At 41.8% G+C, this 17043-nt stretch overlaps 1 protein-coding gene across 1 annotated transcript in view; it reads right to left on the bottom strand.

Moving 5' to 3' along the window:
• Positions 1-8114: 8114 nt before the first annotated feature.
• Positions 8115-17043, bottom strand: part of LOC109914334 (microtubule cross-linking factor 1) — a 162378-nt gene continuing 153449 nt past the window's right edge. Inside the window, exons 12-13 of the mRNA XM_048596189.1 lie at positions 13574-13650; positions 8115-9681 (exon numbers count right to left, since the gene is read on the bottom strand). Of these exons, the coding sequence (XP_048452146.1) occupies positions 8115-9681; positions 13574-13650 (1644 nt within the window). The remainder of the gene's footprint in view (positions 9682-13573; positions 13651-17043) is intronic.

Raw genomic sequence — 17043 nt, 5'->3', positions numbered from 1 at the left:
GTCAAAATCTATCCAAGTATAATAAAAGGAACAGACAATCATGTTTAAGGCATTAATTTTAATTCATGGAGATCTGATAGTCATTAAAAAATATAAAGTCACTAACTTTCATCTAACTGCCTATAACTTACTGCTTTTGTAATCCAGAGTACAGCAACTTGTGCACAAATATCAAAATGTGTTTCATATGGGACTAAGGAATAAGGGCTTTAAATGAAAATTGAATGGTTGAGGGGGATGATCAAATGCTTGGTGAAAATGCTGTGTTTTAGGGAGTTTTTCACAGGAGGAGACACAGGTGGAAAGATTCTGAGAAGGAACTGCAGAGTGTGGGGCCTAGCTGGTTGATAGGGGCAACAGCAGAGACCACAGTCAGAGCAATGGAGCACACTGGCTCATACAGTATTTAAGAGGCCCTTCAGCCCTTCGAGTCTGTACTGACAAAATCTACACTACTCCCACTTTCCAGCACATGACACTTCAAGTGCCCATCCAAGCACTTTGTAAAAGTTGTGAGGTTTCCTGCCTCAACTACCCTCCCAGACAGTGCATTCCAGACCCCCATAACTCTCTGGGTGAAAATGCTTTTTCTCAAATTTCCTCTAAGCCTCCTGCTCTTCACCTTAAAATTATATCCACGTGTTATTAACTCTTGAACTAAGGGGGACAGCTTCTTCCACCCTGTCCATGCCTGTTATAATCTTATACATCTCTGTCTGCTCCTCTCTCAGCCTGTTTTTGCTTTAAAGAAAATGGCTTGAGTTTACCTCGCCTGTCTTCATGGCTAAAACACTCCATCCCAGGCATCATCCTGGTGAATGCACATCCCACTCTAGTGTAATCACATCCTTCCCGAAGTGCAGTGACTAGACCTGCTCACAGTACTCCAGCTGAGGCCTAACTAACATTTGTAATTTTACACAACCTTTCTGCTGTTATAATCTATACCATGACTGATACAGACGTGTCCTGTCTGCCTTCTTAACTACTCTGTTAACTTGCTCTGCTGCCTTCAAGGATTTGTGGACAAGCACCACAAGATCCCTCTGTTCCTGTGAACTTCTAAATGTCCTGCCAATCATTCAGTACTCCCTCGTCTTGTTCCTTCTTCCAAAGTGAATTACCTCGCACATATTTGGGTTAAATTCCATCTGCTGCTGATCTGCCCATCTGACCACTCCATCTTAGCTCTTAGAGGAGGATACAGACAGATGTCTATGCCTTGACAATCTGAGGCCAGGCCCAAGCTGTGTGCCAGCTGTTCAGTGGCATGATGCCATTGAGAGGCATCTTTACAGGTGTAGGCAGCTCATTTCAATCATTTGTGACAAGATTGGAGGGGTCTGAGTTTGGCAGATCACTCTGTACGCCTCTGCTGATACAGTGGAACAATCGGATGGCCTGACATGAAACTTCTTGCTGATTCTACTTGTAGATCATAGTAGATATTCCAACTTATTGTTTTGCTTAACTTTACAAATGGGTTCTCTTATCAGGACAGTGTCCAATTGGATCTGACAAAAAGCTTCTATCTGAATTGTCCAATATATTTTTTCTTTTTTCAAATGTTGACACATCCATTGTGCATTTTTAGCATTATTTATTTGTACTTGGAAAGGTACGATTATATGTGGGTATTTAAAGGAATCTAGAATTAAGAGGCTAATGATGGCCATGAAACCTTTGTTGATTGTCGGAAAAACCCATCTGATTCAGTAATGTCCTTTAGGGAAGGAAGCTGCCATCCTTACCTGGTCTGATCTACATGTGACTCCTGACCAACAGCAACGTAGTTGACTCATAACTGCTCTCTGGGATGGGCAATAAATGCTGGTCTAGCCAGCAATGCCCTCATCCCTCATGAATGAATTTAAAAAGAAATGTAATCATCCAGTATAACAGTATTATATTTCTATACCATACTAGAGTTTATTTTTATAACGCATACTCTATCCTTAGATGTTCAATACCTTTAGTATGTATTAACTTAAGAGAAACTACTTTCTTTGTCTCTGATAATCTAGGTTTGGAAAAAGATATCTGATACACTTAGTTAAAGACAAATGTTAGTCCCCATCAAGAAGATGCTATGGAACCAAGTTGCAGAGTAGATGTGATACCAATCAAATGAGCTGCTTTAGGACAAACCAGGACAGACAGTATCAAGTTTCTTGAGTGTTGTTGGAGTTGCAATCATCCAGGCAAGTGGAAAGAAATCCATTGCACTCTGACTTGTGCCTTGCAGATGGAGGACAGACTTTGAGGAGTCAGAAGACAAGTACTCATCATAGAATTGGTCTCCAATTGACTTGCTAATGCATGAACAGTACATGATCAGTCTCTGATTGACTAGATGGGTCCAATTTATGGGGTGCTCATAATCTTACTGAAATCACTTCCAATTATCTTCTGACTGATTTCCTGAAACATCAGTCATTAACGGAAACATTCTTTTTCATTTCCCTGTTAATATACTAAGTTTATAAATTTTGACATGTAAAAGACATTTGGTTAGGTACAGGAACAGGAAAGGTTTAGAGGGATATGGGCCAAACGCAGGCAAGTGAGACGAGTTTAGTTTGGGAAACTAGGTCGGCATGGATGAGTTGGACTGAAGGGTCTGTTTCTGTGCTGTATCACTCTACAATTCTACAAGATTAACTGGGAGTGTTGTAAACACACTGCTTTTTCATTCATTCCAAGTTCAGTCAGAACCACTCAATCCTCATTCTTCTCAAACAGAACAGCTTAAAGCGTTTGATAATGAGCGAAGAACGTAAAATTCAGTTTCAATGTAATAACACAGGTAACTCATTCCGAAAATGAAGGATCTCTCTACTAATATTCATTAAACGGATAGCTCAAATGCCACCAAGGTTATTAACAAGGAACTTACAGCAGTGAGGCAGGCAGGGTTAGAGTCCCCAGGGGGTGGTTAGTAAGAGAGTTTGGCTCTGGGCAGAACAGACAGAAGAAAAATAAGACAAGATAAAGAGCAAAGTTACACATTGATATAGTTGTTATTAAACAGAAAGACCTGCAATTTTATATAGTCCCTTCGCAAAACCCAAAGCACTTTATTGCTATTTAAGTACCTTTGAAGTATAGTCATTGCCATAATGTAAGAAATGTGGCAGCCCACTTTTGCATTCAGAAACAGCCATGTGATAATGATCAGAGAATCTGTTTGTGATGGTGATTGAGGACAGGACATTGGAGAATAAACTCCCTGCTCATGTTTCAAATTTGTCATTAGTTTACATGTTTTTACACCCACCTAAGAGGCCAGCCATGGCCTTTAATGTCTTGGAGTACCCTGCAGTCTAGAATGTTCTTCTCAAATCCCTGAAAGGGGACTTGAACCCACAACCTTCGAGCTGAGGAGTGAGTAGTATAGAAAGAGCTACCGCAGTCAACTGGGGCAATAAGAAAGTATCAAGTTCCCCAAGGCTATGACTTGTAGTCTTATTGTTGTATAGGACGCTCTCCAAATAGATCAGTCACAGATTCAGAAGCAGATACTCCTGTGACATGTCAGGACTTGTAAGCTTGCCTGAATGATTCAGTTACTCAATGACGATTTTCAATATGTCCAACCTTTGTCTTTATTGTGACTTTTGTTCTACTAATTGTCCACTAACCTAAAATCAATTGACAGATGAAGTGTTAAGTTTGGTTTATTGCATTAGGTACAACGAGGTTTGACAAATTTACTGTGGGTCTTAGGATTAAGGCAGAATTGATGATTTCAATGAATGCTGATTGTGCACAAACTGTTGAATTCATACAAAAGTATCAATCTTGCTGCAAGTAGTATAAACTATACATTATATACCCGAAGATTATAAATCAATAAAAAAGAAACTGCTGTAAAATATGAATTTGATAACAATTTACGCACATATAAATGAAGTAAGATAAATCACTTTAAAGATTTCCCTTGTCTCCATTGTTTGATAAAGAGCCATTAGTTTAAGATGTTCCAGTCCAGAGAGTGATCAGTGGGAAACTTGTCGCTGTCTCAGACATGGCCCTCGTGTGTATACTTTTACCTGTTACCGTACCCACAATAGTAAACTGGCTCCCTCATGTTGAAACAACCTGCACGAGGCACATCTGAACACAATTCCCTTCTTCTTGCAGAAGTTGGCCGATAAAAGGAAGGAGACAACCAGCAAACAAGAAGGGCCCTGATTCCAATGGAAGGGATCACGACTGACACCACAAAAAAAGGGACACAGCAGTCAGCAGTGGAGATGGCAAGTCTGAGGTTTGGCACTGAAGAGTACATTGGCATCTTTTACTGAGCTTTTAGAACAAAAAAAGAGCCATCTGGCACAATAGGTCCTTGCTGGTGTTAATTACCTACACAGGTGTCCTTTGTCCCCTTCCTCAGCATCATATCCATGTAATTATACCTTCCTCAAGTAATAATCTTGCTTTCTGTATCTATTTGATTCACATTTACTACTTCTCTTGGCAAGGAGTTAGCTCCAAATTCTAATCACTTGCTGTGTAAAGAGTTTTGAATTCTGCACTGGATTTATAACTGACTATCCCACATGTGGAAGCCCCTCCTGTACTTTACAATACAATTCATTTGCAGTGACAACCTCTATCTCACCTTCTTTCCTTTTACTGGAATCCTTGTCCAAACAGACCAATGAGGCTAACCCTAATGACCTGGGTCTGTGGGTTCAGATCACTTTATGAAGCTGCTACAAGGTAAGAGCTACAATGACCTTCTGATGATGATTTCTATTTTTTAAAAAAAGCTTTTAACAATTGCTTCTCCACTCGAACCCAAAACAAATCCCTAGCAGCTTTGATATTCTTCAAATGGGAGGGTGGAGTTTCTTAGCACTTTGAAATCAATGGCCTTTGGGTAATCTGATCTGCTTGAGGGTAGAGAATGGAAACATCCACCCATAGAGTTTATCACTCCTCTCTCTGACAGACCAAACAGATGGGAGTCAATTACGGGTGAATCTGAGGGTCAAATTTCTGTCAGGATTGGGCTGGAACATGATTTCCAGTCAGGAATAACCATAGTCCAGGCAGCAGCTTCAACTGGATTTTCCAGCATTCAGCACCCACCAGAATGTGAAAGCATTATAGGAAATAGCTATATTAACACTAATAAAACGTAACATACCAATTGGCATCAATTATTATGGAAAGATTTTGAGGACCAACATCATAATAATAAAGAATTGAACGGAGGCTATTCAGCCCAATAGGTCATACTGGCTCTCTGGAAGAACTACATTTTGCTTTTCATTCCCTTGTTTTTTCGCCGTGGCCTTTTCTTTTCTCTTTAGTTACTTCACCAATTCTCCTATGAAAGTCACAGTCATAGCTGCCTCACTCCTCCACCGCACTCTTAGGCACTGCATTCCAGATCCGAGAAATGGTAAGTGTTGGTATTCTTCATATATATTTTGGGAACATATGTAACATACATACTACTATAACATATACCATACTGTAAACGCTCTGGTACTGTAGTTTTAGAGTTAAAATCAATGCTATAATTGTAAGGAAGTGTGGGCTGAAGCTTATTGGCTGTCCATGACTACTCCTTCTCCTACAGAAACAGTGAACTGAGTTAGACAGCAGGCTCACTTGTGGATGCTAGATACTGATCCCAGACCCCCAACTGCTTCAATGATCCAAAATTCAGTCCTTTCAGACACGATTGTGGTAATCACAATCAAGGATGGCTATGTAATGATTACACTAATAACTCTATATTCTCTCAAGAGATCCACGAGCTATACCAAAAAACATCAGCCTGAGGTGTTACAACAGACATAACTCCATAGCCATAAAGGTACATTATTGGCACTTACACTGCTGGGCTAGTTTCAGAGTTTTTCAAAATGAGTGGCAGCGTAACCTCTGAACTGCAAATCAGCTTTTAGTCTCATAGAATGGAGGTTTGCCATTCAGTTTTGAGCTTTTCCTGTTCTTCAATAACAGCATGGCTGATCGGTTCCTGATTCCATTTACCTGCCTTAATTCCATAGTCCTTAGTGAGCTAATCATCTAGCAATTGCACATTGAAATTTAAAATCATTAACTGAGATAGCACTGATTGCCTTTCTGCGAGAGAACATTCTACACTTCCATCAACTTTTGTTCAATGTTTTCTTTGATTTGCTTTACTAAAGGTCCTACCCCTGGTTTCACATGAGAATCCTCACCCCAGTGGAAAAAGTTGTTCTTATTTCCCTTCAAAATCTTAAAAACACAAATTTTTAAAGTTTCCTTTTTTACAAGTGGACCATTTGTTTTTCTCTTTTAATGCTGGGTGTTCAGTATAAGTCAAAAGCATCATCAGAACGTCAAAATATTTCTTGACAGTGGGCAAAAAGATTCATTTTCAATTGACTTATTCCTTCTAGAAATGTGATGAAATCTCAGGAACAAGGGTCACTCTGCAGTTAATGTGGATTCCTGCCGATAAATGCCAGATTTTCTACCTTGTTCCTTCATGCTTGCAGCCACTTCCTGTGCTCATTTGCTCCAACTGCCACTGCTTCCCAAGAAATTTGAGAATAAAATACATTGCTGTTTGGCAGTACAGAATCTGAGTATCTATGAAAAGGGCATGTTTCACTGAAGCTTTTCATCTTGCGCTCATCGGGACATTCACAAGAAACACCGCTGTAAAGGGAAACTTTTAATACAAAGTGAGAAAAAGAGTGTTGATTGGTTGGCAGGTGGACTCTGATTGGTAGAAGCATTACAATGGAGATTGCACCAGTTGGTGATCACCAGCAGTTAACTGCCAAGCTTTGTTTAAAATTAAATAGGCAGGTTGACACAGATTTGTCAAGGCATTGTCCTGAGGAATGAACTATTGATTGTCACCATTTTGTTGAGTTGAAACAAGTGCAGTGCATGTACAAGCAAGCAAAGTACTGTGGATACTAAGACAGAAAATGCTGGGGTAACTCAGCAGGTCTGCGGAAACAGAAATACAGTTAACGGTTCGAGTTTGGCATTCCTCTTCTCTAGAACTATGTTCTCTGTGTATGCTTCAGTGTGTGTACGTGTTCTTTCTGTCTGCAATGACCAGGACCCTGTAGCTTCCAATACATGCAAGGACAACTCTAAATTGATTCTAATGTGCACAGCCAGCCATATGCATTAATAGACTGATCCTATTCTGTGCATTCTCCAATGGCATTGCCTACTCGCCAACCAATGAGCACTTTTTTCTTAGGCATATAAAATGTTATTTCCCTTTACTTTGGTATTACTGAGAGAGTGTTCTGATGACTGCAAGTCAAAAGGCTTTACAAAATTATATAATGAAAATAAAGTTAACATTTGTTTTCCGAGGCTCTCTGATAGCTCAGTGCTTTCTGGCATAATGTGCTGAACCCTGTGGATTGGGAATCTTGTGTCCAATTATTGATCTGTGTAGAGGGCAAATGATCTCAGTCTAGACAGTGCTACATTGAGGGTTAGTGTCTCTTAGGTCATGGAAAGGAAATCATTGAAGTCCTGATCACTATCCAGTCAGCTTTGTTGGGTGTTCCCATTCTCATGCTCCTCACTGTTATTAAGGAGAGCCAAATATATTTGCCATTAACCTGTGACCACATAACAAAGCAAACAATGTCCCAGACTTGTCCCAGAGTCATCAAATCCATTGAAATGGTGACCAGAAAGGATTCAGTTTGTTTTCACTGTTAATGCAACAGTTTGGTTTGAACAAAGACTTGTAGATGGACACAAAGTGTTAAAACTGCTTACCTTATTTGGCATTTGACAATGTTTTAAGCCCCATGTCAAATCCAAAACTTACTTAAACTCAGGTCAGAATTGGAATGTTTGTTCCCCGCCACCAAGCAAAAATGGGTTTGCTAAGTAGCCAGTGTCACATCCATTTCACCTCACCCCTTAGCGTACAACTCAGTAAACCAGACACCTATCTCTAACAGGTGTCAGGATCTAATCAACCGTAAAGGACTAAAATACAAAACTCTTGGCGCAAACTTGAACTGTTGTCCCTTGACCTGCAACAGCTTTGAATTCAGCCACAGAAATTTTGTAGAGTGCACAGAGATATTTTTGAAATTATTAAAATTCTCTGTAAGAGCTCAGACAAAGTAAGGAAACAGAATTACCTCAAGGGAACCAGGGGACGATCCATCTGCATCATCTGCCTTTGTATCATCATTGGCAGGTTTCTGATTGTTCTTAGCTTGATTTTGTTCCTCATTAAGAGCCTGCTCAACGAGTTGTTTGTTTAAGATCCTGGCAGGGCTGTCAGCAAGTGTATATCCTGGAGAAAGGGGCACTCCCTGCTTAGCAATGAGATCCTCACCATCTCCTTCCACCTCTGATTCTATGGCCACACAGACAGGGCTTGGTGATCTGCCATTGACACTCTTCAAAAACTCCTGAACCAGGACATAATTTGACCTGGGCTCTGGGGCCTTAGGCCTGCTGACGGACCTGGACAATCTCTGTGACGTATCACAAACTATAGGTGTGTGATCTATAATATTGAACAAACTTGAAAGGCCATCATTAATGGTAGTGTGGACTGGACTGTCTCGGGTGGTCGTTGACCTTGCCCAAGCTGATTCATTAAATCCCTTCTGTGGGTTGTTGGGTAAAATCCGATCTTTTGGCTGATCAGATTTTGTTGAAATCTTTCTTTGCAGCTTTGGTGAGCCATATTTTGGGGAGCAGCATGTGCGTTCAAATTTTGCCTGCATTTTCTCAACTCCAGGAGCCACTTGTTTGCTTCGCAAACTCCGCGAGGGCGATGACACTGGAGTTGAGCCTCCCTTTGGTGTCAGACACTTATGTGGGCTGCTGCTGATGCCCCTTAGACAGTCCGTCTGCAGACCTACACTGATGGTGCGGGTGGTCTGTGTTCCTGTACTTGTTTCGTCATTAGTCTGACACGCAATGTCTTTGAACTGGGGCTCAATTGAGTTAGAACGTATTCGGCTGATGACCGAATGAGCAACCTCCTTCATGTCATCACTCATGTTGCCGGATATTTTCAGGTCATGCAGTGATGAAGCGAAGCCAACAGTGCTACAGATTGGGTGCTCCATCGGATGCAGCCCACCCTCCAGCAGGTCTTTGTGGTGCTTGCCAATGTCACACGGCCATCTTCCAAATATATCCGGTGGTCCTGCTTTTGGCTCAATGACATTTCCATTTGCCTTGATCTTAGCAAATGCATAATCTGAGTCAACTACTTTCGTCCCATCCTTATTAGGGTGTGCTGACCCATCAAACCTACGGATCAGAGGGGGGCTGTGATAAAGTCTCACTCCTAATTTATCTGGGTTCATGCTACTCCATTGAAGCTGCTTTTGAGTGTAATCTTGGCTGCTCGTGGTGTTCGTTGTCATTGTGGTGCTTGTTGTGAGGTACCATGAAGCAGTTTGGAAAGGCTCCGAGGGTAAGCTGCTAACTATTTTGTCACTTTCAGTCTTTTCTATCCAGGCTTCTGTTGGATTATCCCTGTTGGTGTACCCCCAGTTTTTTCTGTTGAACTCTTCAATGTACTTCAGGTCATCTGGAGACAGTGGTGGGGTGGCCTCGTCCTTAGCGAGGCCTATCTGTACCTGAGGACCACCAGGGAGGAAAGGGGAACTGTCCATCAAACGCTGGAACTCTGACATGGAGGAAACTGACTTTGCCCTTTGAATAAAACAGGAAGATTTTTAGTTTTTGCCTCAAGAATGAAAAAATGAAACTGCACGATCAAACAATAACTTATCCAGTGCTAGTGCCACGTCACACAATTTCTTCGATGCATTTCTTGGAGCCTTGTTACTGTTCCTATGTAGATACCATCAGCTATGCTTCTGAATAAGCAGCAATCACAAGCAACAGTGAGAAGAAACAATTATTAATCCCTATCATTTTGCTGGCACTGGATGAAATGGGAATATTGTGACACGATCTTTACTGTCCACCTGAGACAATGGAAAAAGATAGTCAGGATCTCATTTTAGAGTCTCAACCAAAGGATGACACCTCTAGCAGTGCAGGATTGCTGCACCAGTGCATTAGACTTGACAATGTGCTCAAGAAGCAGGCTGTGGCTTGGCAGTAACATCATTAGACCAGTAGTCTAGAAACACAGACTAATATTCACGGGCCAGAGGTTGAAATCCCACCATGGCAGATGGTGAAATTTGAATTCAATACAAATCTTGAATTAAAATTCTATGATTGTTGTTAAAAACCAATCTGGTTCAGTAAGATCCTTTAGGGAAGCAAATCCCCCATCGTTACCTGGACTGGCCTCAATGTGACTCCAGGCCCACAGCCAAGTGCAATCAGGGATGTGCATTAGTGACCGAAAAAGTAATTCCTGGTGTGGGTCACAAATCCAGGAAATGCATCCAGGAGAGTGATTCCAACTGACCCGATATGGTTTGAGAATCTGTACTCTAATTGTGTACTGATTCGTGTTGGGTCACTGGTCTGTGGCTGCTGCTATCTCTTCAGAACCAGACAAACCTCAGCCTTTATGTACGACCTTTTATGGTGACTGTTACACAGATGTACTTGGAATGAATGGCACAGATACTAGCAATTTGGCTCCAATGTTCATGTTCCAAATAAGCCTCTCCTCACTTTCCTTCTTCAAATCTTATTGGTATATCCTTCTATTCCTTTCTCTCTCTCCTGTGCTTATCTAGTTTCCCCAAAATGGATTCACACTCTTTGCCTCAACAAATCCTTGTGGTAACAAGCTGCATGTTTTTATCACTACTTGGGTCCCGAATTCCCAATCTGATTTACTGATAACTAAGGGTCTCAGTCTCGACTCTACAAGTCGAAGCATCTTCTCTCCAACTACTCTTGTGAGCCATTTCATAACCTTAACATCTCTATCACATTATCCTTAATAGAACATAGAACATAGAACAGTACAGCACAGTACAGGCCCTTCGGCCCACGATGCTGTGCCGAACTTTTACTCTAAACCTAAGGTCTATCTAACCTCCACCGCTACCTTATACTATCATCCATATGCCTATCTAATAGCCGCTTAAATGTCCCTAATGAGGCCGACTCCACTACCCTCTCTGGCAATGCATTCCACGCCCCGACCACTCTGAGTAAAGAACATACCTCTGACGTCTCCCTGATATCTACCTCCTTTCACTTTAAAAAATATGTCCCCTCGTAAAAGCTACCTCCACCCTCGGAAAAAGTCTCTGGCTGTCTACTCTATCTATACCTCTGATCATTTTGTACACCTCTATCAAGCCACCTCTCATCCTTTGTCGTTCTAAAGAGAAAAGCCCTAGCTCTCTCAACCTTTCCTCGTAAGACCCTCCCTCCATTCCAGGCAACATCTTGGTAAATCTCCTCTGCACCTTTTCTAACGCTTCCACATCTTTCCTGTAAGGAGGTGACCAGAACTGGACACAATACTCCAGAACCAGGCTTTTGTATAGCTGGAGCATAACTTCACGGCTCTTGAACTTAATCCCTCTATTAATGAAAGCTAACACACCATACGCCTTTTAACAACTCTATCTACCTGGGTGGCAGCTCTCAGGGAACTATGAACATGAACCCCAAGATCCCTCTGCTCCTCCACACTGCCAAGAATCTTTCCTCCTTCTCTTCTCCAGAGAACAGTGCATCAGTCATGTTCTTATCCGACATCCTCGTACATTTTTATTGGAATCAGCGCAAAGAGAGGGATAACTCATGTTTTTGTTTATTTATTCTAATCAAAACTCAGATTCCAGCATCTCTGGACTATGTCACTGACCAAGTCACAATGTTTTAGTAATCAACCATGGGTCTATATTGGGCTAAACATTTACCAATTGAAAACTGAGGGTCCTGGGGAGGGGTGAGTTAGGCAATTTAGTTGTCATTGAAAACAATTTCAGGCAGATTTGAATAATCCCAAAAAGCAACATTTTGTTTTCTGATTTGCCCTAAAATTAATGCATTTAATTTAACAATGACTGAAGTGATTTGGTAGATGCATTTTTGCTTGCAATTCACCTTTTGGGATTCAAATCAGAAATATATTCAGCATATAAATCTATTTTCAATTTTAAATACCATCTGACCAGTATAATCACAATGATGGATGACAGGAACCCACACCTCCACCACACCATGAGATGGAAGAGTCGTCTTCTGTCCTAGCTGCTGTCAAAGTAGTAAGATAACACCAAAAATACATTCAAAGTGTTAAATTTATTTTCCCTTACAAACATTCAATATTGGTGGGCAGGAAATTACCAATTAGTCTGTCAAGTCTTTTCCTTTTACTCTAAACATTTCCCCTCTCTTCAGGAAGGAACTGATTCATGACAACCTACCAGAGTGTCTCCATGTAACTGTTACTCATAACTGAGTCGAAAAGCCATACAGCCTCTCTGGAAAATGGTAGCTATTGTTTTCAGGCTTCACACAAGTGGAATTTCCAGTGCTACTGCCCAGCTTGCTGATGGGGAAATCAGAGAATCCCTACAGTGTGGCCATTTGGCCCATCAAGTCCACACCAACCCTCCAAACAGCACTTCCCCCTGACCCATTCCCCGACCTTATCACTGTAACACTGCATTTCCCATGACTAACCCACTTAGCCTACACAGGCCTGGACACTATGAGCAATTACATGCACATGTTTGGACTGTGGGAGGAAACCTGTGCAGACACGGGGAGAATGTGCAAACTCCACACAGACAGTTGCCTGAGGCTGGATTTGAACCCAGATCCCTGGGATGCTGTGAGGCACAGTGCTAACCATTGAGCCACCATGGTGTCCAATGGGATGGGAGGGGACTGTAAATTGAACAAATGCTCAGCAGCACAGTGGTGGCCATTTCTGTGTAAAGTAGAGGGTCAGGAGATTGTGCACAGGGGGAAATGCGGTTCATTGGGGTCTCAAGTACCAAGTGAGAAGATTTTTGAGGAGTCAGGAAGTGCATTTATGCTTCTTGCAAGTTTCGATAAAATCCATACAACAGTTTGGGAACAGTCTCCAGTTATCCTCTCAAGTTCCACTGATTAGATTGTTGTGTATAGAGTTCTAATGGGCATAGGTTGCTCAGTCACCGACTGGAGTCTCAAAGTGCAACACATCTTACACTGCAACAGTGACTACATTTCAATTGAATTATTGGCTGTATAGCACTTTGGAACATCCTTTGGTCAGGAAAGGCACTACCCGTTTTGTTTTGTCTTGCTACTCACAGTGGCTGAACATCAAAATGGAAATGGGACAGATATCAATGGCATGTGCCATTATTATTATCACGCATTATTTTACTGCTCTGAATCACAATATTGCCCGATTTGATAGAATGGTAGACAAATAATACTGGCCCCAGTTAAGTGTTGTGTTTTATTTATCAAATGGAGTATGACAGCTATTTTCACCTGATGCCCATGCATATGTACTTTCCTGTGGGACTCAGAGTGAGTGTATTTTCCAGCCATAGTCCAGAGGCACTAAGATGAGCTGTGCACACAGTAAAGGTTAAACATTGTTCAGAGAGCCTGCAAGCACTAACCAATCATTACTCAATAGAATCCAGTCTCGTACCTCTGAAGATTCACTTTCCGAGTTTCTTTCTCTTGGAATTCTGCTGTCTCTTCGTTCTCACAAATTTCACTCAGAGCCTGAGAAGGAAGAACATTGCATGTAAGTGAGTGACAGCATGTTGACATTTGCACTAGTACACCCTATTGTTACACTAGCTGCATTCCAGAGAAGTTGCAGCCCACCACAATAGCAACGTGTCAAAGGGTATAAGCAAGTGGCGATGACTTTCTAAATGTTCTTCTGCTTATGAAACAGCTCAGCGGGTTCCTTTGTACAGCTGATCATTCAAGCTCATTGAAAAACAAAGGAACGCAGAATCATCATGGCGTTTCGGGCCTTGACCCTTCTTCAGACCCTTCTAGGCCCGAAACGTCAGCCTTCCTGCTCCTCTGATGCTGCTTGGCCTGCTGTGTTCATCCAGCTCTACACCTTGTTATCTCAGATTCTCCAGCATCTGCAGTTCCTACTATCTCTGCAGCATCATCGTGCATGCCTTTAACTACAATATTATCAACTGCTCAATCACATGTTATTAAACACTATAATCAGATCAGCTGAAAAGTATCTTTAATTTATTATTGGGAACAATTCAACTTATTACTTTGATGACATAATTAGTGCTAAGGAAAACAGTTTGAAAACTGTATTGCTTGCTTCGCAAGTGGTACCATAAACAAATGTCATGAAATAACCTGGATGATCTAAATGAGCCAAGTTGGATGTCAGGACTAAAGAGGATAAAGTGGGTGAAAGGCATATGACCTAAAACTCAATCAACGAGATAGGTTTTAAGGGACCATTTGAGTTTTTAAAAGTTAAAACACAGTCAAAGGGAACATTTGACTTGTTTTTAGCTTGTTGTTGCTGGCTGGACCATCATTAATTACCCTAGAGAAGGTGGTGGTGAACTGCCTACTTGAGCTGCTGCAGTCCCTGGGTGTGTAGGGGCACCCACACAGTGCTTTTAGGAAGGATTCCCTAGGACTCTGACCCAGAGACCCTGAAGGAACCATGAGACAGTTCCAAGTCAGGATAGTGTAGCTTGGAGGGGACCCCTCGGCGATGCTCCCATGTACCTACCGCACTTGTCCTTCCAGACTACAACAGCTTGCAGGTTTGAATGGTGCTACCCAAGAAGCCTTGGTGAGTGTATCTCATTGTTGGTGCTCACTGCTGCCACCTGTTTGTCAGGGGCAGTGAATTTTAAAAGGTGGGGGATGAGGGGCCAGTCGAGCAGGCTGCTTTGCCCTGGATAATGTTAGGTTTCTTGAATGTTGTTGGAGGTACACTCATCCAGGCAGACAATTCCATCACACTCCTGACTTGTATCTTGGAGATGGTGGACAAGGCTCTGGGGAAATCAGGAGGTGAGCTATTTGCCACAGAATTCCTATCTACTGATCTGCTCTTGAGGTACAGTATTTACACAGTTGGACTAGTTCAGCTTCTAGTTAATGGTATTCCCCAGGACGTTGATAGTGGATGATTCAGCCATGTTAATGCCTTTCGATGTCAAGGGACAGTAGTTATGGTCTCTCTTGTTGCAGATGACTATTGCTTGACACTTACGTGGCACCAATGTGCCTTACCACTTACCAGCCCAAACTGCCTACACTGTCATCCTCAGAGTGACAAATTTACTGAAAACCTGGTTCCAAACCTTGGCATTGACAAAGGGCAAAGATTTGAATTAAAAAAAAAACGTATCCTTGCTATTCTGCATGGGTGTATTGATCAAACAAGACAAACTGCACATGATATGAAGGCACAACAACATGTCTGAAATGGAAATAAATCTTGATACTGCGAGCTAAAATGGAAGCAAAGTGTTGAAAGTTGAGCTAAATAACAATAACTTCCTCAGGAAGGAGAATCCCTTTATCTCTTCCTTGAGTGGTAGGGCAGCTGAGACTGAGGTACCACATCTCAATGCAGTAAACACTCACAGACTGCACAATGACAGATTCTAGTCCAGACCCTGATTAAAATGCAGCTCCACATCTCAGTTCTTTGCTACTTCAGATCAAGGAAAACTCAGTTCCTTTTGTCTGAAAGCGACACACATTTCTAAAGGGTTTTACTATTCTGTGCCTACACTACACCAATGACAGCTTGCAGCAGCAAAGTACTTCATCTTACCATTTCCACTCTGTCATTAGTTAATGCAACAATAGCCAGTTGTTGTGAGTTTACAAGGAGGCCTAGATAGATTTTTGTAGGGTTTGGAGTAAATATTCTTGAGAAAATAGCAGTTAAAATGGCAAAAGTATCAGGAATACAATGACCACTAACTACAGAAATCGGACAAACTGTTTCTGAACAGAGCTACAAGAATCTCTGGGAAATCAGTGCCTGAATGGAAGGCCCAAGGCTCATTCTTGTGAAACTGTGCCTCTCAATTGCTTGCTATCTTTGCGGAATGGCTAGCTTAGAGACTGGGATGGATGATAGGCCAATCCGAGAAGGCGAGGGGTGGCAGATGGTAGTGTGTGAATGCTGCCCACTGTAGCACTGCTGTAAAGCCAGGTAGAGCAGAAATGCACCAGACTGAATTCAATGAGAAAAGGAGAGTCTTCGACTTTACCAGTCGCCTCCAGTGTCTACTCGAGGACACTGGCTTGGCCACTGAGGTAAACTCAGGGAGGTATACGGAGTTTTTTTTAGTCAGATTGAGGACCGAGGTCCTGAAGCTGCCATTAGGCCCCTGATGAATACACTTAAGGGGCTGAATGTCTGGAGGCACCTTGAGCATTCAGCTGTCATGTCATGGGATCAGGCAATTCTCGGCGATAAATAGGTCACACTCAGAAAGTTGTATCATCATTTTGTGCCCTATAAACCTTCCCAATGTAAACAAATTTCTCCTCCAGAAGTTTTATGAAAATGGGTCCCATTTTACCCTCCTCACAGTGAGGCACCATTATTCTGATTAATTTTTCTCCTCAGCAGAACCCCTGCTTCACATTATTAATGTGATTTACTTCAGCGCATTAGAATTGAGGAGCGGGTGCTGCAGGGAAGATAGCCTTGTGTGGTCCAATGTATATAAAGTTCTCATTCCCTCCTTTGGGTAAAAAATAATTCATATTCTTTTGAAGCAAAAAATTGCAACTTTTTCCTCAAAACAGAAACAAGATGCTGGATAAGAAGCCTCACTGTTCCCAGGTAGGTGTCTCATCTGACAGTAGTCTTATCATTTAGCACTGTGCTCTGGCAGTGGGGATCTCTCTGTCTCTCTCTCTCTCTTTGAACACTTAAAAGATACAAACAAAGCTTTGTTCACTGCTGCCTGAATGCTGGAGACATTTCACATAAAAGCAGAGCACATTATTCTGATGACTCTCTATTAACACAAAAAATGCTTTAAAATGATTAAAAAGTCAGTTTTGCATTGGCTGTTTTGAATTCACGCAACATTATGGTTGGACTGCTATTCATAAAAAATGGGTTGACCTCTTTGATCTACCTAG

The sequence above is a fragment of the Rhincodon typus genome, chromosome 4 (assembly GCF_021869965.1).
Source record: "Rhincodon typus isolate 14 chromosome 4, sRhiTyp1.1, whole genome shotgun sequence".
NCBI classification, from domain to species: Eukaryota; Metazoa; Chordata; class Chondrichthyes; order Orectolobiformes; family Rhincodontidae; genus Rhincodon; species Rhincodon typus.
Note: the sequence above shows the minus strand (reverse complement) of the source record. Positions and strands in the feature narration are given on the sequence as shown.